Source organism: Hesperophylax consimilis, chromosome 13, assembly GCF_061612785.1.
Source record: "Hesperophylax consimilis isolate HC1 chromosome 13, BYU_Hcon_1.0, whole genome shotgun sequence".
In the NCBI taxonomy this organism is placed as follows: domain Eukaryota; kingdom Metazoa; phylum Arthropoda; class Insecta; order Trichoptera; family Limnephilidae; genus Hesperophylax; species Hesperophylax consimilis.
In genome coordinates this window covers 21,986,037-22,006,595 of record NC_142848.1, presented here as the reverse complement: position 1 = coordinate 22,006,595, position 20,559 = coordinate 21,986,037, and the positions used below count along the sequence as shown (strand labels likewise).

At 37.0% G+C, this 20,559-nt stretch overlaps 1 protein-coding gene across 2 annotated transcripts; it reads right to left on the bottom strand.

The window, feature by feature from the left end:
• Window positions 1-3,808: 3,808 nt before the first annotated feature.
• On the bottom strand, window positions 3,809-18,636 carry spag (RNA polymerase II-associated protein spaghetti). 2 transcript variants are annotated; one of them, XM_089638870.1, is made up of 10 exons: window positions 18,541-18,636; window positions 15,623-15,751; window positions 15,297-15,410; window positions 14,662-14,781; window positions 13,927-14,054; window positions 9,436-9,646; window positions 8,206-8,406; window positions 7,000-7,485; window positions 6,374-6,572; window positions 3,809-4,033 (listed from the first exon to the last, which is right to left on the bottom strand). In XM_089638870.1, exons 2-10 carry the CDS (start codon window positions 15,695-15,697, stop codon window positions 3,945-3,947), a joined length of 1,623 nt encoding a protein of 540 aa, XP_089494996.1. In that variant the 5' UTR covers window positions 15,698-15,751; window positions 18,541-18,636; the 3' UTR covers window positions 3,809-3,944. The 2 variants fall into 2 exon arrangements, with proteins under 2 accessions (XP_089494996.1, XP_089494995.1); XM_089638869.1 differs by lacking the exon at window positions 18,541-18,636 and having other exon boundaries at window positions 15,623-16,501.
• Window positions 18,637-20,559: the final 1,923 nt, after the last annotated feature.

The following is a 20,559-nucleotide window of genomic DNA, read 5'->3' as shown; positions in this document are numbered from 1 at the left end:
CTGGTCCCGGTAAAAGGTTTATTTTGGACACCCATCTTCTCCATTGGACGATAAATTGGAAAATGTACATCCCAAGCACAGCCAGCAGTAAGGAGATGATCACCAAGATATATAAGTTCCATTTCTACATACATAAAAAGAGATTTCTTAATGAAATATATGAATGAAATCAAACACCTCATTTCCTTGTATTTATTATTTAATTTAATCACTTGGAATTATTCCCACAATTTCTGGAAGAATTAACAATCAGCAGAAACAATCCTGACGATTATTATTTCGTTATGAGTTCAGAATGAGTTAACACAGTTTTAAAAACTCCCTTTCACAAACCAATGACGGCTTTACGCATTTTGGTTCTTGTCTGAAGTGAGTGTTGTGTATTTCCTTTTCTAAAATAAACATTATATAATATCTACATAATAAAACGGTTAAACCAAGAAACATCATCCAATCAGCATAAAAAAATAATTAAACAACATAATTTCCTTTTCAACTGAACATGAAGTAAAGTTTTCAAATTTGGAACTGATGAGAAAATTGTTATCAAAAATTAAAAAAGAATATTTTATGTAAGTAGGTAGATTACTTTTGCAGGCCATTTTTAAAAGTAGAACTAAGCAAGTCATGTTAGGGCGGACGCAGAAGAGAATGTTTGCCTAAATATATCCACCAATGAAAAACTCTGAAAATCTATGAAATAAACTTATAAATTTTTTCATTGGTGTATAGTATAATAAGTAGGCTCCGAATGAGAATTTTACTGTCTATATATTAGCATATCTATGGTTTTTTAGGTCCAATTAGTTTCTATAGAGGTTGATTTATGATTGTTCCGTTGCGACAGTTGCAGGCGAAAAAATCTATTAAAATATATGGAGACTTTTTTGAATTTTGGAATAGTTTTCTAACTCAAAAAGACAAAAGACTCGTCTGCGGGCGCCCTTACATGCCGAGATTTTTCACACTAGTAGTAGGTACATAAGAATATTAATTAGGACTTGGGGGTACATTACACAGAGGGTTATAAGTATATCGATAAAATTAGTAAAACTGTTATAAATTCTAAAAAAATCACAAAAAAAATTTTAACTTTCAAAGAGTAATTTATGGTGGCACCTCAATTTACATTAAAACACTAAAAAAATCAATTATTCAAGGTAGGTATTTGCCAAAATATTAGCCCCAACAGAAAGTATATTCATTGTAGCACTTTCGTTTTAACACAAAACTAAGGATGGGTTGTTTCAAATAATTTGAACAATTCATCAAATTTCATTGTTGATTTTCAAGTTCTGTGAAGGTTATACATATTCAAGTTCTGTTATTATTTAGTTTTGTGAAACAACTAGCCAATAATGATATAATAACAGAACTTTAATAGAGAAATTGTTCAAATTCTCTTCAACAACCCACCTTAGTTTCCAAATAATATAGAATTAAGATAGTATTTAGTAGTTATTAAAAAAAGTAATAAACAAACCTCAGGTGTGGTCTTAATAACAATATCTTCCATAACTACGTAATAATGTCCAACTGATCTGGTTGATGTTGTGATGTGTCCATCATCACATGCTGACTGTGTAATTTAACAGTTGCATCCTCCTCAGAATTCCCTCACCAAAATCAATTCAAGGTTCCTATAATTTGTACGACATTGGAAGGATACTTTGTTTTAATTTTTTGTTCTTTAACAGTGAACCAATATTGTGAAACTAGTTATTTTTAAATAAACTAGTTTAGAAAAGCAGTTATTTTGAAGGGAACTAATTTAGAAAAGCAGTTATTTTAATAAAACTAGTTCATTCTTAAAGCTGGATTAAGAAACCAGATATTTTTTTAATAAACTAGTAAGTAACCAGTTTCATTAAAAAAATCCACAATTTTGAAATAATAAATTATTTTTATGAACCGAGGAATGGGGATACTTAAATTTTTTTTTTTTTTAAAAAGAAAGACAAACATTCCCGGGTTACGAATAACCTGACAATATTTGAAAATCTGCTGCTACCACCACAGTAAGCTGAAAATGTTGCTTGTGTTGTGATGAAGGACTTATTGAATTGAACATACTACGCCTGGGTGGGACCCAAACGCGATGTCAACTCGGCCACCGACCGGTCTAAGTATTCTGGAGATTCTTTGAATTCCGGGGCCACTTTGATACTTCCAATATGCATTGTTCGCACATAATTATTTTTGTGCAGGTCTCAGTAATAGGGTTTGCAAATCCCGCACCTTTTTCAAATCCTGTGGGATTTTTAAAAGGGTGTTAAATTAACGTAAAGTCAACATTTCATAATTTTTTTTTTTGTTAACTGGTAATATTATAAAAATACATCGAAAAGGAAACAATAAATCATTTTGGAAGACTTTGATAAAAAAAAGAATAAGAGATAAAATATCTATGGAGAGTCCTGTCACTCATACGTGACGTAACGAACATTTGTGCACTGCAGACCAGCAGGGGAAAACGCTCTCTCTGCTTCCTCACTACTTGGTGGGACTGTCATCAAGAATCTGTGAACTAATTGAACTCCCTCTGAGATCCCTCCATTCTTAAAAAGGGACATCTCTTTCTTCAAAACAGATTCTATTTCTTGAATTCATCTTTCCGTTGAGTTCATCTTTCTTTGTCAAAAAAAGCAATGGTCAAATTCACCATTGCTTATATATCGTTCGCCCTCAAAATAATTTCATCTTCGGTAGTTTTATCTATTGGCCCCATTAACAGTTTTTCTTATTACTTGCTTCCTGAAAGTAACTCGAGACAGCAATGAAAATTATAAGCAGGCATTGCCATCGTTCTTCAATTTCGCATGCAAATCAAAACAGCATGTGATTGGTATAAATTTGGTGTTTTTTTTAATTCTGCAAATCTACAAAATCAAATGTTGAAAACAGGATTGAAAAGATTGAATGGATTGAAAGCACCACTCACCGAGGTATTGATAACTTTAAAAAAAAATTATTGGGTGCCTAAATTCTTTTCCAGGAATTTATTTTTATCAGTGGAAGTTTTCAAGTGCTTAGGCTGCAAAACGTCAGTACTATATACAGGGTTTTCCAATAAGAGGTGTTATTTTGAATAGCCCGCTATTTCGGTAGATGTTACTTTTGAAGCTGTCATTTTTTGACATTTGACAAGTAGAAACTACTCTATTGCTAAAAATGGAACGATACACACTTCAACAACGCATTGAAATTATTAAAATTCACTTGAGTGAATCAAATGCAAATCATCTTGAGTGAAGAGGCCCATTTCCACCTCGGTGGCTACGTCAACAAGCAAAATTGTCGCATCTGGGGCTCGGAAAACCCAAGAGTTATTGTTGAGAAGCGTCTCTATCCTCAACGTGTGACTGTTTGGTGCGGTTTATGGTCCGGCGGAGTCATTGGACCTTACTTTTTCGAAAATGAGGCTGGAGCAACAGTTACGGTGAATGGATCGCTATCGAGAGATGATTAATGATTTTTTATGGCCGGAATTGGATGCCACACAAGCAACGAAACTATTGATCTTTTACGATTGAATATCAAAATAACACCTCTTATTGGAAAACCCTGTACATTGGTTGAGTGCATTGGATTATGTAATATTAATTAGTGATTAGTCGACTTTCGTTACTATGCTCACAATCAACAATTACGTTTGCCAACAAAATGACATAGATTAAAATCTGTTTAGATGTCGAGATGGCCGTCCTAGAATCCTGGGCCTCAGTAGACTTGGTGCAAAAGAGTACCAATAATAATAATAAATACATAATATCAATGCAATAAAAGAACAACTACATAAATGATTGGGTCATCATTTATTTATTTGAAATAAGTGAAAAAAAATTAGAGCAAATAAATATACAACATTGTTTTAAGACATAAGGTACATAATCCGATTGCACGAGATAATTAAATATTATAAAAAATACATTTGAGAATATGCATTAAATTTCATATTTAGTTTTCAGTTCTGCAAACTCTTGTATTGAACACTTATTGGTTTTCTGGCACCGTTGCAGAATTTCCAAAATATCTGTGAACAAAATATCAATATTAAAAAAAAATCAACCCGTAAAAGAGATTTTTACAACAATACATCTATTTTTAAATGTCTTTTAAATCTTAAAAATATATATATTTTGGTTTGACTGATGATTGAACCTTCCTACCCAGGAACTGGAGTTGACAACTCTATCAACCTCGCCAAATGCTGATTAGTTAGTACCGACATTGATTTTGTACATTAACTGCTGTAATGTCAGACGATTTCAGAGAAATGCATACATGTCCACATGTGTGTATGTGATGCCACCAAAAGTTGATAAAATGCATTGTTATCGACAACGAGTCTATCTGCTGATTTTCAGCTCGATCGGATGTCGGGAAGTTGGATAAATTCCGCTTCCAAGATTTGCAATCATATGAATTACCGAAATTACAAAAGTAAAATTCAATTTAATGTATTTAGTAAATACATTACAATCATATGAATTACCGAAATTACAAAAATAAAATTCAATTAGATGTATTTAGTAAATACATTACAATCATATGAATTACCGAAATTACAAAAGTAAAATTCAATTAGATGTATTTAGTAAATACATTACAATCATATGAATTACCGAAATTACAAAAGTAAAACTCAATTAGATGCATTTAGTAAATACATTTCTGAAAAGTTAAAAGTTCCGATTTAGTATGTTTCCCGTCTTTGAAATAACTCTTTTGAAACCCTGAAAAATCTTACAGCTATGCTTATATGTATATTGTTACTGAAGGAGGGTGGTCAGACAACCAAAATTGTTACTTTGAGCTCTACTTGGAAAACCAGTAAAAAAAACAGTAGTAATGAATATATTGTTCATGATCATTAAATTCCCTATCCCTATTATAATGTTAAAGATCATAATCAAAATCAAGTTGTATTCAGAAATTAATGTCACAGGGACAGCTAGTTTCCTCAAAGGAAATGATTCTACATCATATTCTAAGGACGGGTTATTTCTCAGAATTTGAACAATTCATCATATTTCATAGTTCATTTTCGGGTTCTGTAAAAGTCTTATTCAAGTTCTGTTATTGTATCATTATAGGCTAGTTGCTTGACAGAACGGAAATAATAACAGAACTTGAAAAAATCTTTCACAGAACTTGAAAATTAACTTTGAAGTTTAATTTATTGAAATTTTGTTGAAATTCTACGAAAAAACCCTTCATAAGGAAATTTAATATACAGGGTGTCCGGAAACTCGTAGTACAAGCGGGAAACTGGTGAATCTACATCACATTTGGAGTCGATTTTGTAGTATAATTTTTTTTTATTTAAGCTTTCGTTATCGAGTAAATCGAGTTTGAAGTTGATTTTTTTTTTTTTTTTTTTAATCAAATTCTTATAAATTATTACTGAAGATCAAAGTACCCAACTAATTAAAACTATTTGAAAGTAAAACAAATGAAGAAACTCGGATTTGAAGCATTATTTTGAAATCACCCTTCATTTAACCCGGTGTAATCATAAAATATTTCTGCTCTGCAGGGTTAAAACATCTGTTATTCAACCCTAAACACCAGAAAAAACTTTAACCCTAAAATAGCCGAAAAATATTTTTTTTTGGTTTTTTTTTTTTTTTGAAAATGCTCAAAAAAAAAAACTTTATGTTTTTTTGGGTTCCCCATGTGGTGTAGATTCTCCAGTTCCCCGCTTGTACTACGAGTTTCCGGACACCGTGTATATGTATTTGAACTTGTTGTCATTTACTTAGTTCTTCTAAACTATGCAGCGGATTTTGAGAGGATTTACATTATCATTTAGAGAATTTCTTTCGGAAGGTTTATATTTATATAATTCATGCATATTATATTTATAGAAAGTATAAATGTCGATGTTTTGTAATCAAATCGTAAAAAATATTTTCAGGTGCTTACATCGCTAACGCTGGCTAAACCTTATGAGATACCTCAAAATTATGTACTATGGAATTGTATATCTTAAAAAGGTCTACAGAAAAGTTTGCAATTACATTTATATGTCTGTCTCCTAAGGACAACCTCAGCAACGCCGGGTACACGTCAGCTAGTAATGATACAAAACAATGATAATAATTATTAGCAAGATAATTTCACCGAGACTTGTGAGTTATGCCATTTTACCTGTCCAATATCATACTGTCAAATTTGAGAGTCAATGATAATCTCAAATTTTAATCAACTATAATTTGTTCTAATATCCGTGTTGTCATAGTAAGGAAAAAAATTTACTCTTTTTTATTTATTTTCTGCACCCTCTTGACGGATCGTATGTTCAAAGCTGGTATCCACAAGGCTCGTGAAGAATAATAATGTAATATATAGAAAGGATCAGGATCATTACCGTTCTTGTCCTTTTTGGACAGGAACATGGTTAGGGCGCTGAATCTCTTAACAGCAGCCAGGTTTTGCAGGTAGGGGAGGGCGTTGGAGTTGGCCTGCACAAAATCCTCGCCGCTATGCAGGGTGGCCACCATCTCCGACAGGGTGTCGCTCTCCAGGAAGTTCTGGAAGATGGTCGGCAGCTGGTTGGGGGGAATCGCCTGGAACACAAACAAATTATTTATAGAGAAGTTCCTATAGCTAGACCGCAAGCAAAAGACATTGTGCAGACGCATGTATCTTGCCATGGGTAGAAAATGCGTGGTTTGTAAGTAGATCGTTAGCGTTTGTTGGTGGCTTGACATACATCACACTTGCTGCCAAAACCTCACCTCATTCTGGACAACACTAGGGAACGGTCTTTTGGTTGGGGTTGATCTATAGTACATAAGTAGGCTAACAATTATTAGAGCTACAAGAAGATAAATTTACATACATATTACCATAGAATGTACATCTTACAGTATTATTACGCTAACGTGTGCCATACACATTTGCTCCATATGCTAGCTACAAACAGAAGTGCTGCCATCTCTAATATTCAAAGTTAAATTACATGCTAGCAAATAAATAATTATGGTTTCTTACCCTGAGATATTTGCTTCTCTCCTTGTCTCTGCCCCTGAGCAGTCTCCACTGAGATATGAATTGCACTGAGGACTTAGGCACTTGCAGGGGAGTATTTGCAACTTCATCCAACTGCAGACTTTTTATATCGATGGACTCAATATTCTGTACACCATTAAGTACTTTGGTCTTCAGCTCATCTTTGGTCTTCAAAACATGTTGCGTAACAGCTTCTGCTGCAATACTAGTAACGTTTTTTGTGATATTGTTTTTATTTTGCTTTCCATTAATGATATTCTGGCTTTGTTCTTGGATTTCGCCGAGTCCGTTGGACAGTTTGGTGGGTGCTTTAATGATTTTGGATTCTTTTTCGACTAAATGAATACTGTCATCTGGACTGTGGATTAGGACTTGTTTCTGGAGAAGGTCGGCGGGTGTCTTGGGGGTGGCTTTGGGGTTAGAGACTCCTAGAGGAATCTCCATGACCGGGATTCTGACGAGAGGTTTCTGGAAAAAAAAAATTATTTGAATTACCTACAAAAAATGAAGGTTAATTTTGCATTAGGGAACGATGATGAAGCAGCTGTCACTAATCAGGTAAAATTAAGGTCATATTAAAAAATAAATGCATAAAATACATAAATATTATTCCATAATTGGTGTTACCAAATCTCATAGTCTCTACACATCTGTTCAACTGGTAGACTACAAAGATTTGCATTTCTACTGCTAGAGTGCCACTAATATGTTTTTTATGAAGTATTTCTTGGGACAGAAAGTCATATATGTGCTGAATTTATAATGAACACATGGGATTCATTTCAGACTCGCTCTTCTGCAGTATTAGTCGGAAAATTATAATTTACAAGTTTTTTATGGGAGTTTACTGCACAAACACTCGTGAGAAAACTGCCAGTGTCTGAAGGAGGTTTTCAACTGTTAGCTAATGATAAACTTAATTTTTATATCAAGTGTACTTATTTAAAATGAAAAATGTTTTGTATGTCGAATGCATTTGAAATTTCCAATTAGAATCAATTAAAAATTTTAAATAATGCAATGAATAAAAATTTCAAATATTTTTAAAATGCCAAATGAATTTGGAATGTCAAATGAAATTTATATGTCAAGTGAATTTGGAATATCAAACGAAATTGAAAAGTCAAATAAATATGAAATGTCAAATGAAATTTAATGTTAATTACATTTAAAAAATATTCATTTTACCTTTGATCTAAGATGTGGAGGAATCGCTACGGGTAGAACTTGTCCCGAGACATTGGTACTGGATGGTACGGTGGGAGATTTGCCCGTTTCATTAATCACAGCCATTTTAGTATCACCACCGGCAGTCTTGGGATTCAGCAAAAAATTTGCTGGCGCCTCTTCCGTGGAAGGAGTTGTGGCTGGAGAAGACTTGGAATTTGGCTAAAGAAACAACAGGTAAACAAATCAGTAAATATGAGAGAAAAAAATAAAAATCAATATAATGTACTTACAGAGGGTTCCCCAGAGGAAGGGACCCAAATACATATCACACTGAGCTGTTGCGTCATGATGATAATGACAAAAAACAGAAGTCGTAACCGAAGATATGAAGATATAAAGATATACCTACATACTCGTATTGAAAATATAAACTATAACTGTCTAATGAAAAATTTAAAATTAATAAAACTGTCCGACAAAAGATTGGTACCTGACATCATGTTTCTTTCTAAAATCATTCCCTTAATGACAGCCCCATATTATTGCAATTGATTTCATTTCATGTTCCTTTTATGTAGTCACACAAACTAAAAATATATTTCACTGCAACAATAATGTCAATACCAATTCGGTTATAAACTCCCACCCCGCAAGCGCAGCTTAGGTAACCAATATGCAGAAGTAGCAGATATTTTTAATACATAGCACAGAAAGAACATATAAAAAAACCTTTCACATATTTTTTAAAAATAATTATTAGTTTACATTTTGTTTCCTGTAGAATGATTGTTAATTGAAATCATAATTGTAGCGCGTTTACATTGTATAATTGTTTTGTAAAAAATATTTTATTCTGTATTTGAAAGTTACTTGTGACGTAAATAAATAATATTACCAAAAGTAGTAATGCATTCTAACGATTCTGGTGTACCAAATACAGTTTGACAATAAAATGAATAAACTAAACAAAATGGAACATCGTTTTCATTACTATAGTAACATTAAGTAAAGCCGATTTTTTAATAATATATATGATGTGAAAAATATACACCTGGAAGCATGTTTTTAAAAGTTACTTTTTTATATCTTTGAACAAAAATGGTGTTGCCATTTAAAGAAATTTAAACATTCTTTCCTTGTTGTTGCTGCTGGTTTCGTGTTATGCATAACATGCTCGTTAAATAAGTTACTTAGGTTAGGTGAGTTTAGATTAGGTTAGGTTTAGCCGAGGTACCCTAGTCTACATACCCCCTTGGTCCCCATACGTTGCGTGAGCGCCACCAACTGCTTCCTGACAGCCAGGTTGTTGGGCTCGATCTCCAGGACCTCGCGCAGGTCAGAGGCGGAGCTGCGCAGGGAGCCGAGGGCCTCGCGAGCGCAGCTGCGGCGCTGCAGGGCCTTCACGTATTTGGGATCCAGCGCTAGGGCCCTGGTGCAGTCCGCTTCCGCCGCGTGGAGACTGAAATTCAAGTTATGTACCAAATTAAGTTTTTCATTAATTTTCTGAAATACCTACAGATATATACATCCATAGAAAACAGAATCAAGAAAGATGGGCCATGACCAATTACTGGTATGAAACCACTATGTGTACATCATTATATTGACAGCCCTTCACTACAGACGTAAAATTCTTGTAAAGATTCAATCGAAGATGTAAGCTATAAATGCCAAAAATCTAAAATGAGGCTCTGCTTCCTTAATCTAAGTAGATTTTACTATTGATTTTCATGCTGTAATTTCTAATTTAGGCTGCAAATACACGGACTGCTACAAGCAGTCAATATCGACAGCTTCAAGCTGTGCCTGCATAGGGATATGCAGTTCCCAGAGATTAATAGTTTTTGAATGCATGGAATACTATACAATTCTGCTGTGTATTTTGCATTCACTGCTTGTGGCTATTGATATCTGCTGACTGCTTCAAGCAGTCCGTGTAGTGCCATCCGTATATTTGTTAAATACCATATAATATTGGTACCATATAAATTCTCAATTTGGAAGGCGGGAATGGGTACCGCCGCCCTGGGAACCATTTATTGGATGACCAACACCTCTGCCACAGGTCACCCCAAGTGGTTCGCTACGTTTGGTGACTTAGCAGGGGTGCCCGGGTTCATGAGTTAAGGTTTGCCCAGGTCTTGGTGGCGGGTGCGTCGGCCCAAATTCTGCGTGGCGGGCTGGTTGGGAGATGCTGGTTGAGGGAGACCCTTTACAACCGGTTACCGCTGTCCGGGCCGCTCGATAGTACAGGGGCCCGACCCTCAGGCTCACGACTAAGGGTGGGCTGCCCCATCAGCGAGTGAAAAAACCCCGCCACTGCTGTTGTGCCGGTTCGTGACCGGAGGGGAACCAGCAGCAGCGTTTGGGGCGCATTGGATGCCCTCTCCAGCCGGACTCTCCCAGCCTATCGCCTAGCACCGCAGTGAGTGGGCTGGAACCAAACGCTCATCACTCCTGGACAGCCTGAACCCCAGATTCCTACCCACCCCTCATACCTTTCCTTTCCAGACCTTTCCTTTCACCTCCTACCCTTACAAAAAAAAAACTTTAAATTCATGAACATACAACACAACTATTTTAACATCGTTACAGCGGCGAGTAGCAGGCGTCCCCGGTGCGGGCCAAAACTGTTGGTAAATTTTGCCAACATTCGCGGCCTGCACACAAATTTGAATTCCGTCCATCACCATCTTTTGTCCCAACGTCCCAACCTTCTTTTCCTATCCGAAACTCAGATAGCCGAGCCGCCAGACTCCTCCTATCTGGACTGCCCGGGCTTTACCCTCGCAAGCAAATTCCGACTCAAAGGAGGAGTCTGCCTCTATAGTCGAGCTGACGTCAACTGTGTACGACTATTGAGTCGGGAAAACTCCAGATTCGACGTAATGTGGGTGCGCGTCAATCTTGCCAGTACGGCAAGATTCTACGCATGTCTATACCGCTCACCGAACCATAGCGAATCAGACACTTCCGAACTCTTCAAACATTTGAGCGATACTATTGATGATCTCTTGCCCCGCTACCCTTCGGCCGAGTTTGTTGTTCTGGGGGACTTCAATGTTCATAACGAACCATGGTTGAAGTTCTCAGGCCCAACGGACTCGGCTGGCCGACAGGCGGAATCCTTTGCCATTTGCTACGGATTAGAGCAATTGGTTCAGGAGCCTACAAGTGTTCCTGATGTCCAGACTCACCGCTCCAATCTGTTAGACCTATTCTTAACTACTGTGCCACACGGTTATAAGATTGACGTCACAGCGCCTCTGGGATCATCTGACCACTGCCTAGTGACGACATCAATCCCCGTTAGCCTCAGACCAACCAATGAGAGGCTGAGGAGAAAAGTGTGGCACTATAGGTCAGCAGATTGGTTCGGTATGCGGGCCCATTTCAACGCTTTTCCGTGGTCAGCTGTTTGTTTACGGACTTCGGACCCTTCAAGATGTGCCCAGGAGATTGGTGAAGTCATCAAATCGGCGATGGATGGCTTCATACAATCGACTACTAAAGAAACTGGTGTGGGCTCAAAGCCGTGGTTCAGTCGACAATGCTCCGAAGCAGTTCGACGAAAAAACGCGGCTTACCGAGCCTACAACACATCTCGAACGCCCGAAAGCAGATCAGCATACAACAAATCGGCAAAGGAATGCAAGAGAATCATTAATAGGTCAAAATTCGAACACGACCTGCAGATCAGCAAAAAGCTGACTGCCTGCCCGCATGGCAGCAGAGCATTCTGGTCGCTTGCGGGCTCAATAGGTCGAAATTTTTGCAAACCCAGTTTGCCACCTCTTACCAGACATGACGGCTCACTAGCAAACACCGCCACCGAAAAGGCTAACTTATTAGGGAAAATGTTTGCGGAAAACTCGACCCTCGACGACGGAGGTGCTGATCCGCCGTCGGTTCCTCACTGCGGCTTCTATATGAAAAAGCTGAGGATCCGGCATCGGGATGTACTCCACGTCATACGGGGGCTCGATGTTAACAAAGCTAGTGGACCTGATGGAATACCTGCCCTGGTATTGCAGAGGTGTGCTGCGGAAATAGTTCCAGTTTTGACAAAGCTCTTCAAAATGTCCCTGAAGTGTGGCACTGTGCCCTCTGGTTGGAAAAAAGCGGTAATTCACCCTATTCCCAAGAAAGGTGACCGCTCCAACCCGGCCAACTACCGCCCCATAGCGATCACATCAGTTTTGTCCAAAGTGATGGAACGTGTGATCAACGACAAACCGCTCACATACCTCGAGAAGAACAAAATTATCAACGACCGTCAATACGGATTCCGGCGGAACCGCTCGTGCGGTGATCTTCTCGCGTATGTGACGCATGTTTGGGGGCGGTGCCTGGAACGTCACGGTGAGACCCAAACGGTCGCACTAGACATATCCAAGGCCTTTGACCGGGTCTGGCACCGAGGACTTGTCAACAAATTGCATTCTTACGGACTTCCCGCATCCCTGTGTACGTGGATTGCTGACTTTTTAAGGGATAGGTCGATTCAGGTGGTTGCTGACGGTTTCACCTCTTCCTCGCACTCCATAAATGCTGGCGTCCCACAGGGATCGGTTCTGTCTCCGACTTTGTTTTTGTTGCACATCAATGACCTTTTGACATGTGCACCGATTCATTGTTACGCGGATGACAGTACAGTTCATGATAGCTTTTTGTTTGACAAGCCCCCAAAGGGCACACAAACTCCAACGGCTCGGAGGGCTTTGAAGCAGAGAATGGACGGTTATCTCGAGAGTATTTCCTCCTGGGGTAAAAGAAATCTCGTTGAATTTAATGTTTCAAAGACCCAATCATGTCTGATTACGTCTAAAAGGGATCCAAATGATAATCTAGTCTCCTTCAACGGAAGCAATCTTCCGAACAGGCCTTCCATTGATATGCTTGGTATAACTATAAGTGACCAGCTCAGGTACGGGGGCTCCATCGAAGCCAGAGTAAAGTTGGCCTCTCAGAAGCTGGGCGTACTGTACAGGGCCCGCAGATACTTTAATAATACACAACTGCTGACCCTGTACAAATCGCAAGTGCGCCCTACTGTCGAATTTGGCAGCCATCTCTGGTCCGGAGCCCCTAAATACCTGAAAAAAACCCTAGACTGTGTGCAAAAACGGGCGGTCCGTTTGATAGATTCCCCAATCTTAACAAACGGACTGCAATCTTTAGAGCACAGGCGTCAGGTAGGTATGCTGTCCTTGTTCTATCGGTATTACAATGGAAGATGCTGTTGTCAATGAGGCAATGTCATTGATCCCTTCGGCACCGGTGCGTAGTCGGGATACACGCCAAACGCGCGCCCAACATTTGTACACAGTTGACACTTGTCACATGAGAACGGGTCGCTTCTACGATTCGTTCTTAAGTTCAACAGCTCGGCTGTGGAACGAACTGCTGGCCTCTGTGTTTCCTCCCTCCTACAACATGGGACTCTTCAAGACCCATGTTCACTCCTTCCTCTCCACAAAAAGACCCTCCACACAGCATCCCCAAAGATGACATAGGCCCTGAGGGAAATTATTTTCTTCAGGGCCTCCTGTGTGGAGTAAATATAAAAAAATAAAAAATAAAAATAAAATAAACATCTTAATGTTACATTTTCACATAAGAAAGCCGAATGAATTAAGATTGAAATAAGAAGAAAAATTGTTAAAAACACAATATTAGTGGATAGCAAAAAAAATAATTTGAAACATTACTTTTATCATACAGATATTGAAAACTTACTTTTCTTTTTTAAGATAGCATAATCCTCGATTGGCAAAGTAAATCGCATCAGACTTGTTAAGCGCTATCGCTCGAGAGTAGCACGCGATCGCATCGTCCCATTTCTGCAGTTTTACAAATGTGTTGCCCTGTGAAAAATTAAATCAAAAGACAAATAAGTACCTTTTTTAGGAAGAATTGCCTAGCACTCTGAATGGAACCAAAAACAAAATATGTTATGAACATAAGTATATAATGTAATAAAGTTAGCAGGACCACAGAAGTCAAAGCATGTTTCATTTCGTGTGAGGTGTGTGATGCAGAGAGGGACTATGGTTTCATTATGGTTTGGCTCTTCATGAACAAACACGAAGCCACTAGTATGCTGGCCGGCTGTGGCGGTAACGTGTAAACCAAACTTTCCAGTGTTGTTCTTACTATTTCTCAGTATCCAAACCAACTTTTTATTCAGTTATTTGAATATGATGATTCGTTGACGGTCAGCAGTAGACTAAACTAGTGAGTAAGTAAACGCAAGAAACATACAATATATCCATCGGGGATAGCCAAACTAATGAAATGTAAGATCGGGGGGGGGTAAATCTGTATTTTTTGCATTAGCTAACGCAGTAATGTATGTACGTAACAGACTCACCACCAGAGTTCATATATACACCATGTTAGCTAACGCAAAAAATACAGACTCACCTCCCTGTATAATGAATAATAAGAACCGATGATTGTCACTTTACCAACCTTTTCTTTTTCCTCCTGCGCTTCTTCTTTTAGTTTCTCTAGTTTTTGTTCAGTGCTCATTTTACCGTCGTAAGAAGTTGGTGCTATATCCTCCTCATCTACCAGCTCACAAGCTTTCTCCTAGAAACCATAGATAAATTAAGTCAAAATAATGACATAAATGAAATTGGTTTCTACGCCTATATATATACTGTAACATGTGGGAATAATGTTTTTAATAAAAATAGCTATTTTACAATGTTTATCTCTTAATGTTAATAACAAATTAATGATCCAGAATTATTTTTTAGGGATACTACAACATGACAACATTCATTTATAGATAAGAAAATATTGTTTTGATAAATAATAAAACTAGGCAAACAGAAAACTAGTTTGTCGGCTTTGGCAAATAAGAAATCATCTTCACTAAATTGCAGAGTTTTTGCTAACCAGTTTACAAATTAACGATGTATCTACATTATTTTTAGAATTTGACACATTTCCTTGTGTTTGGGTACAACATAACCTCACTTCCTAACAATGGTTCGTCGAATGGTCTTGTATGGAAATTAAACAATTCGAAAGTAATGTAATACTGTCTCTGTAATGTGGAAAATATTATTGGATGTGTTCTAATGTCTTATGATACTAACCGCGTCGAATTTATCCCAGGCTGAATAATCAAATCCAGTTAGTTTTTTCTCCTGTTTAGGCTTTGAATGGACAGGTTTACTTTTCTTTGTTTTGCTTCTCACTGGAGGAAGTTCCTATAATGCCGAACAAATTATTACTACCAAACATTACACTTCAAAGATTATGATACGAGCACTGATGCGAATCAACTATCACGAACAATGGTTCATATAAATGTCAGTTTTTAAGCTTAAATAATTATTCAAAATATGCACTTATGTAAGGAGCGATCGACTTTGTTATAAAAATACTTTTCAGTTATAAATATGTGGTATAATTTGACGACCTGCTCAATCGGTTCACCAGTGAGCTCTGATTCTTTTCTCTTCATGTCCTTCTCCCAACTGCTCAAGTCGTTCATGTACGAGTGAAGATCTTGAGCATTGTCCCTGATCTGTTTTTGTAACAGTACGGCCTTCTCCATTGTAGAAATCGGGAATCGAAAGCAGACAAAGAAAATAATATTATTTGGATAGCTAAGGAGAAAAATTCATCGGATTACGGATTGTCAAACAATTTTACGTTGTCATTGCCAACCAGTGTTGTCAGAGCAATCAGTAAAATAAATAATAAATTCTTGTTTGCAATTTTTGTGAGTACTTACCTAAACCAATGTCACGAGATATTTTGAAAAACAATAATCATTATACAAAAATTATGATGCATAATTTGAGATTTTCTCTGCCAATAGAAGTATCGTATTTATTTTTTGGGGTATTATACCGTATTGCGCTTCTTCTTTCTAGAGCCAACCATAAATAAACCACTCACGAGCCAACGTTCCGGACAACGTTACAGCACGTTAAAGTATTCAATACATCTGCTCTGATGAGTCACTGTAATGCTGTTCAAAACGATGGCTTAATGAGAAGGAAGCACAACACGTACACAAATTCGTATTCACTCCATACTTGGACAACACCTTACACAGCTTTTTCCTGTCGACTTGGTCGTATGCTTTTTGTAGATCTACAAAGGCACAGAATTTTTTTTGTATTTTTGCCAAAAACTTCTCAGTATACGCAATGAGAAGATCTGGTCCATGCACCCCCTTCCACTCATAAAAGCACCTTGCAAATTCCATATTTAATCCTTTGTTTCCTTTCTTACCCTTTCAATCAAAATTCTACCACACAGCTTTCCAACTGAGCTTAGCAGGCAATAGCCCTATTTATTTATTTATTTATTATTTTATTTACGCCCTAATGGGCTTTTACATGAAAATATACATTTACATTGATTACAATAATTGAACATAAGAAGATAAATGGAGTTAATTGTAAGTATAATTCCCACATTCCATATGTGACCTTTTACCCTTACATATTTACCTTTATATTTTAAAAAATAAAAAAAAATCCCTTAAATAATTTCGCCAAGTATAAAAATAACAGGTACGAATATTAAATTTCTAGAAATAATCCAAAACATATATTGTTTGAATAAGGAAATTAATAATCATATTTGTTAAACAGACACGCAGGGCCGGTCCTGTGCAGTCTACTCCGGGCGCAGACTTGCCAAGGCTCCAAGGAATCAAGGAGCCAAGGCCCTGATAATATCTAACACATAACCCAGCGCCCTTGCGGTTTTTAATAGCACCAGGTATGGCACCAGGCGCCGATTGACTCACGGCCGTCCCTGCAGACACGACCAGTCATTTCAACAGTTCATTGTATAACGTAATATAATTATATATTCTGAGTTGGATACGAGCTTCCTCGCTGAAATACACAGTAAATAACTTTACACGTTCCACTAAGTGTGTAATGGTTTTTTCATTTTAAATAAATTGGTAAGTTCAATGAATAAATAAATACATTAAAAAATGTGATACAAAATAAACATATTTCTGACAACAATATTAATAAACGCCAAATAAAATATCATTGGTGTTGCCATATGTAGTTTTGAAGCTGTAGGTACTTTTAACACTCCTCTACTTATCCACATAATTAGTACCAAAATCCAATTTTCGCGCCTAGAAGAGAAAAAATTATCACCTACTAGGTAAGTAGGTACTTATAAAAAAATATATTAGTATCCTTCCACTTTACCAGCGATCGTAAGTTTCTCCAGGCTTGTGTCCACGATTTGTCAAGCAGCGTATCCAAAAGCAAAGTATCTTAAAATACGCTGTAGGTAGACAATAGTTGATGACCTAAACATAGTTAAAACCATTTCAAACTGCGCAACGTATCGCTCCTAGTTGTCTTTCACCAAGTCAAAACGTACCTAGCTCATGTTCTGGAAGGAGATACTTGTTGCTTCAGTAAATTATGCAAAAGAATAATCGGTGTGCCTCTGAGTCTAGGTAACTCGGGTTCAATGAACTCTAGAACTGGGATTTGCTTTGATTTTCAAAATTGATATCGATCGTGGCAACGATTCAGATAAGCAATAAAATAGGTACCAACCAACAGTATTTATTTTTATTAATAATTCCATACATATTTGAAGTGTGTATTTCTTTTCTTTAATTTTTGACAGATGTCGTAATTTTTCAAGTTTACTAACGGCACCCCCATCTTTATTTTTAGCACTAAACCCTGTTAAACCCAGTGAAAGAGGTCCGAAAACAAGTCTATTTAACTGTAATTTCATTTTCTACAGCACGGCCCGTATTAATAAATATGGCGGTGCTGACGGTGTTCATTCTTAACATGGACCTAGAAGCCCTCATGATTCTGAAAGAAAATATGTTATATTCTTTTGAGATGCGACGATCCTTAGGAATTTTCTTTGAATATTTATTAAAAATTTACTTTCACCTTCACAAAACCTACATAATTATAATATCCCGTGACTTTTGACAGAACTTGTGCTATTGTGAGCTTGTGCTATTATATATACCTATCTGTATTCTATAAAAATATTAAATAAATATTAAAATCATATTTTTTCCCTTTCCGGAACCCATGATCTTTTGGTCCGTAGGTGGTCCGTAGCCAATGAGCTTACCGCTCTGTCGAGGAGACAAGCATCACGACACACAGGAAAAACTTCAATAATGTTTACATATATATATACATTTCCGTTTGTTTAAGTCATCTGTGTATGTACATATGATTGTATTCAATAGTTTATATTTCTTACAAAGATAATAAATAATTTAATATGGTTGCTACGCCAAATCAGTCAATTAAGGTTTTATTATGGCTGTGAGAAAATAAAGTTGTGATGCAATTATTTTCATAACCTCACTATTTCTTATTATTGAAATGTTAAAATTTATAATTATATTATTGTATTGCGATTTCACAAACAGCTTTCCAAGGTAGGTAGGTATTGTTTAGCAGTTTTGTGGAAAATTTTAAAATGTAAACTATTAATTTTCTTGTATTTTACACTAGTTCGTTTTATTTGTGCGAAACAAATTGGACCTAAACAACCATAGATAATTCAATATATAGACAGTAACTTTCTCATTCGGAGCCTACTTATTATACTCGTACTATACACCAATGAAAAAACCAAACTCTGATAGACTTTCCGAGTTTTTCAGTGGTGGATATAGTTAGGCAATCATATGACGTCACAATATTTCGGTTCCAATTTTCGATTGGAATTATACTCCCCTGGCATAACCCATGCATAACTAAGGAATAATAAATATACCTAGGAAGAAACGTCGATTGGTAGGTATAATAAAAAATATCTGAGAAAATAAATCATAAAAAGCAGTCGCATAGTCACGGCAATTATTTTTACTCAGATGTATATGCAATAACAGAGCAATAAAATTAGTATTTTTATAGCAAGGAAAACAACATAAATAGCTGGGACCAGTAGGACTATATTATGGTACGTATACATTTGCGAACCGAAATGTTCCGAGCCACGAATTTCGAGAAAGGAACGAAGCAACTGCAAGCGGCGTTTCGCCCCATTTGCGGTTACTTCGTTCCTTTCCCATAAGTTGAGGGTCTGTTCGTTAACACAGCTTGCGTGTGTATACGTAGCATTACATATCCCTACCTCAATATTAGAAAATATTGTTATTTATTACGGCAGATGGAATTGGTAAAGGGGAATTAATGATGGGTTGTTCCATAAGTTCTACGTAGGTCTCCTTTTGACGGCCTCCGTGGTCGAGAGGTAAGACTCTCGACCAGCAATCCGAAGGTCGCGGGTTATTGTACAATTCAAAATAATATATAGTATACTTGCGACACGTTCCGCAGTAGAAGATTCTCCCAGTATCCCCTTGTAAGACCACCATTCAGAATTGAAACGTTGCTTGAAACGGCTTTAGCCATGTTTGGTGATCAGATCTGAATATCCAGTTACTCCCCCACCTTCCTCTACCCATCTCCTTCCCTCACAATTGGGAATGCCATAGCCTCACTAGCTCCAGACGGTTGGGATCAGTTGGGACTCTTGTAAATTGGTAAATTAAGGCTCTAGTAAACGAGACACTTTTTACGGCAATTTCTTGCGGCATTGTATTGCCATCTTCTGCTTTTACAGTTGGAAGAAGAAGACGGACAAGACGGTCATACATTGCCGGCAAGAAAATGCTGTAAAAATTTCTCGTTTACTAGAACCCTTTTGATTTCAACGCAACGCCAACTGTGCTGTAGGGAATACTATTTGACGTATGTACCTAATCTAAATATGCCATGTTACTAATAATATTTATCACAGTTTTATGGAATGTTTCAATTTGTAAAGCGAAGGCAAAATTCCTACATATGAATAATAACTAATGTAATGAATGTACAGGTGTTCCAATAAGAGGTGTTATTTTGAATAGCCCGCTATTTCGGTAGATGTTACTTTTGAAGCTGTCATTTTTTGACATTTCACAAGTAGAAACTAGGCCCTTAATAAAAATGGAACAATACACGCTTCAACAACGCATTGAAATTATTAAAATTCACTTGAGTGAATCAAATGCAAATCATCTTGAGTGATGAGGCCCATTTCTCAACGTGTGACTGTTTGGCGCGGTTTATGGCCCGGTGGAGTCATTGGACCTTACTTTTTCGAAAATGATACAGGAGCAACAGTTACGGTGAATGGATCGCTATTGAGAGATGATTTATGATTTTTTATGGCCGGAATTGGATGGTATTGATCTGGACAACGTTTACTTTCAACAATACGGCGCTACGTGAGCAGAGATGTGCTTTATTTCAAATAAATCCATTTCAAATGGAAATGCAAAATGCAAAATGGGTATTTTCCATTTTGCATTTTAAATGCTTTTCTAAAAACCAA

Bases quoted from the DNA above. Each gene is read 5' to 3' on its own strand.
- spag (XM_089638869.1), bottom strand. From the start codon at position 15,760: ATGGAGAAGGCCGTACTGTTACAAAAACAGATCAGGGACAATGCTCAA. The intron at 14,782-15,296 runs GTTAGTATCATA...TATGGTTTCTAG, and splicing joins CCTGGGATAAATTCGACGCG to GAGAAAGCTTGTGAGCTGGT. The intron at 9,647-13,926 runs GTAAGTTTTCAA...CTTGAATTTCAG, and splicing joins TGCTATCTTAAAAAAGAAAA to TCTCCACGCGGCGGAAGCGG.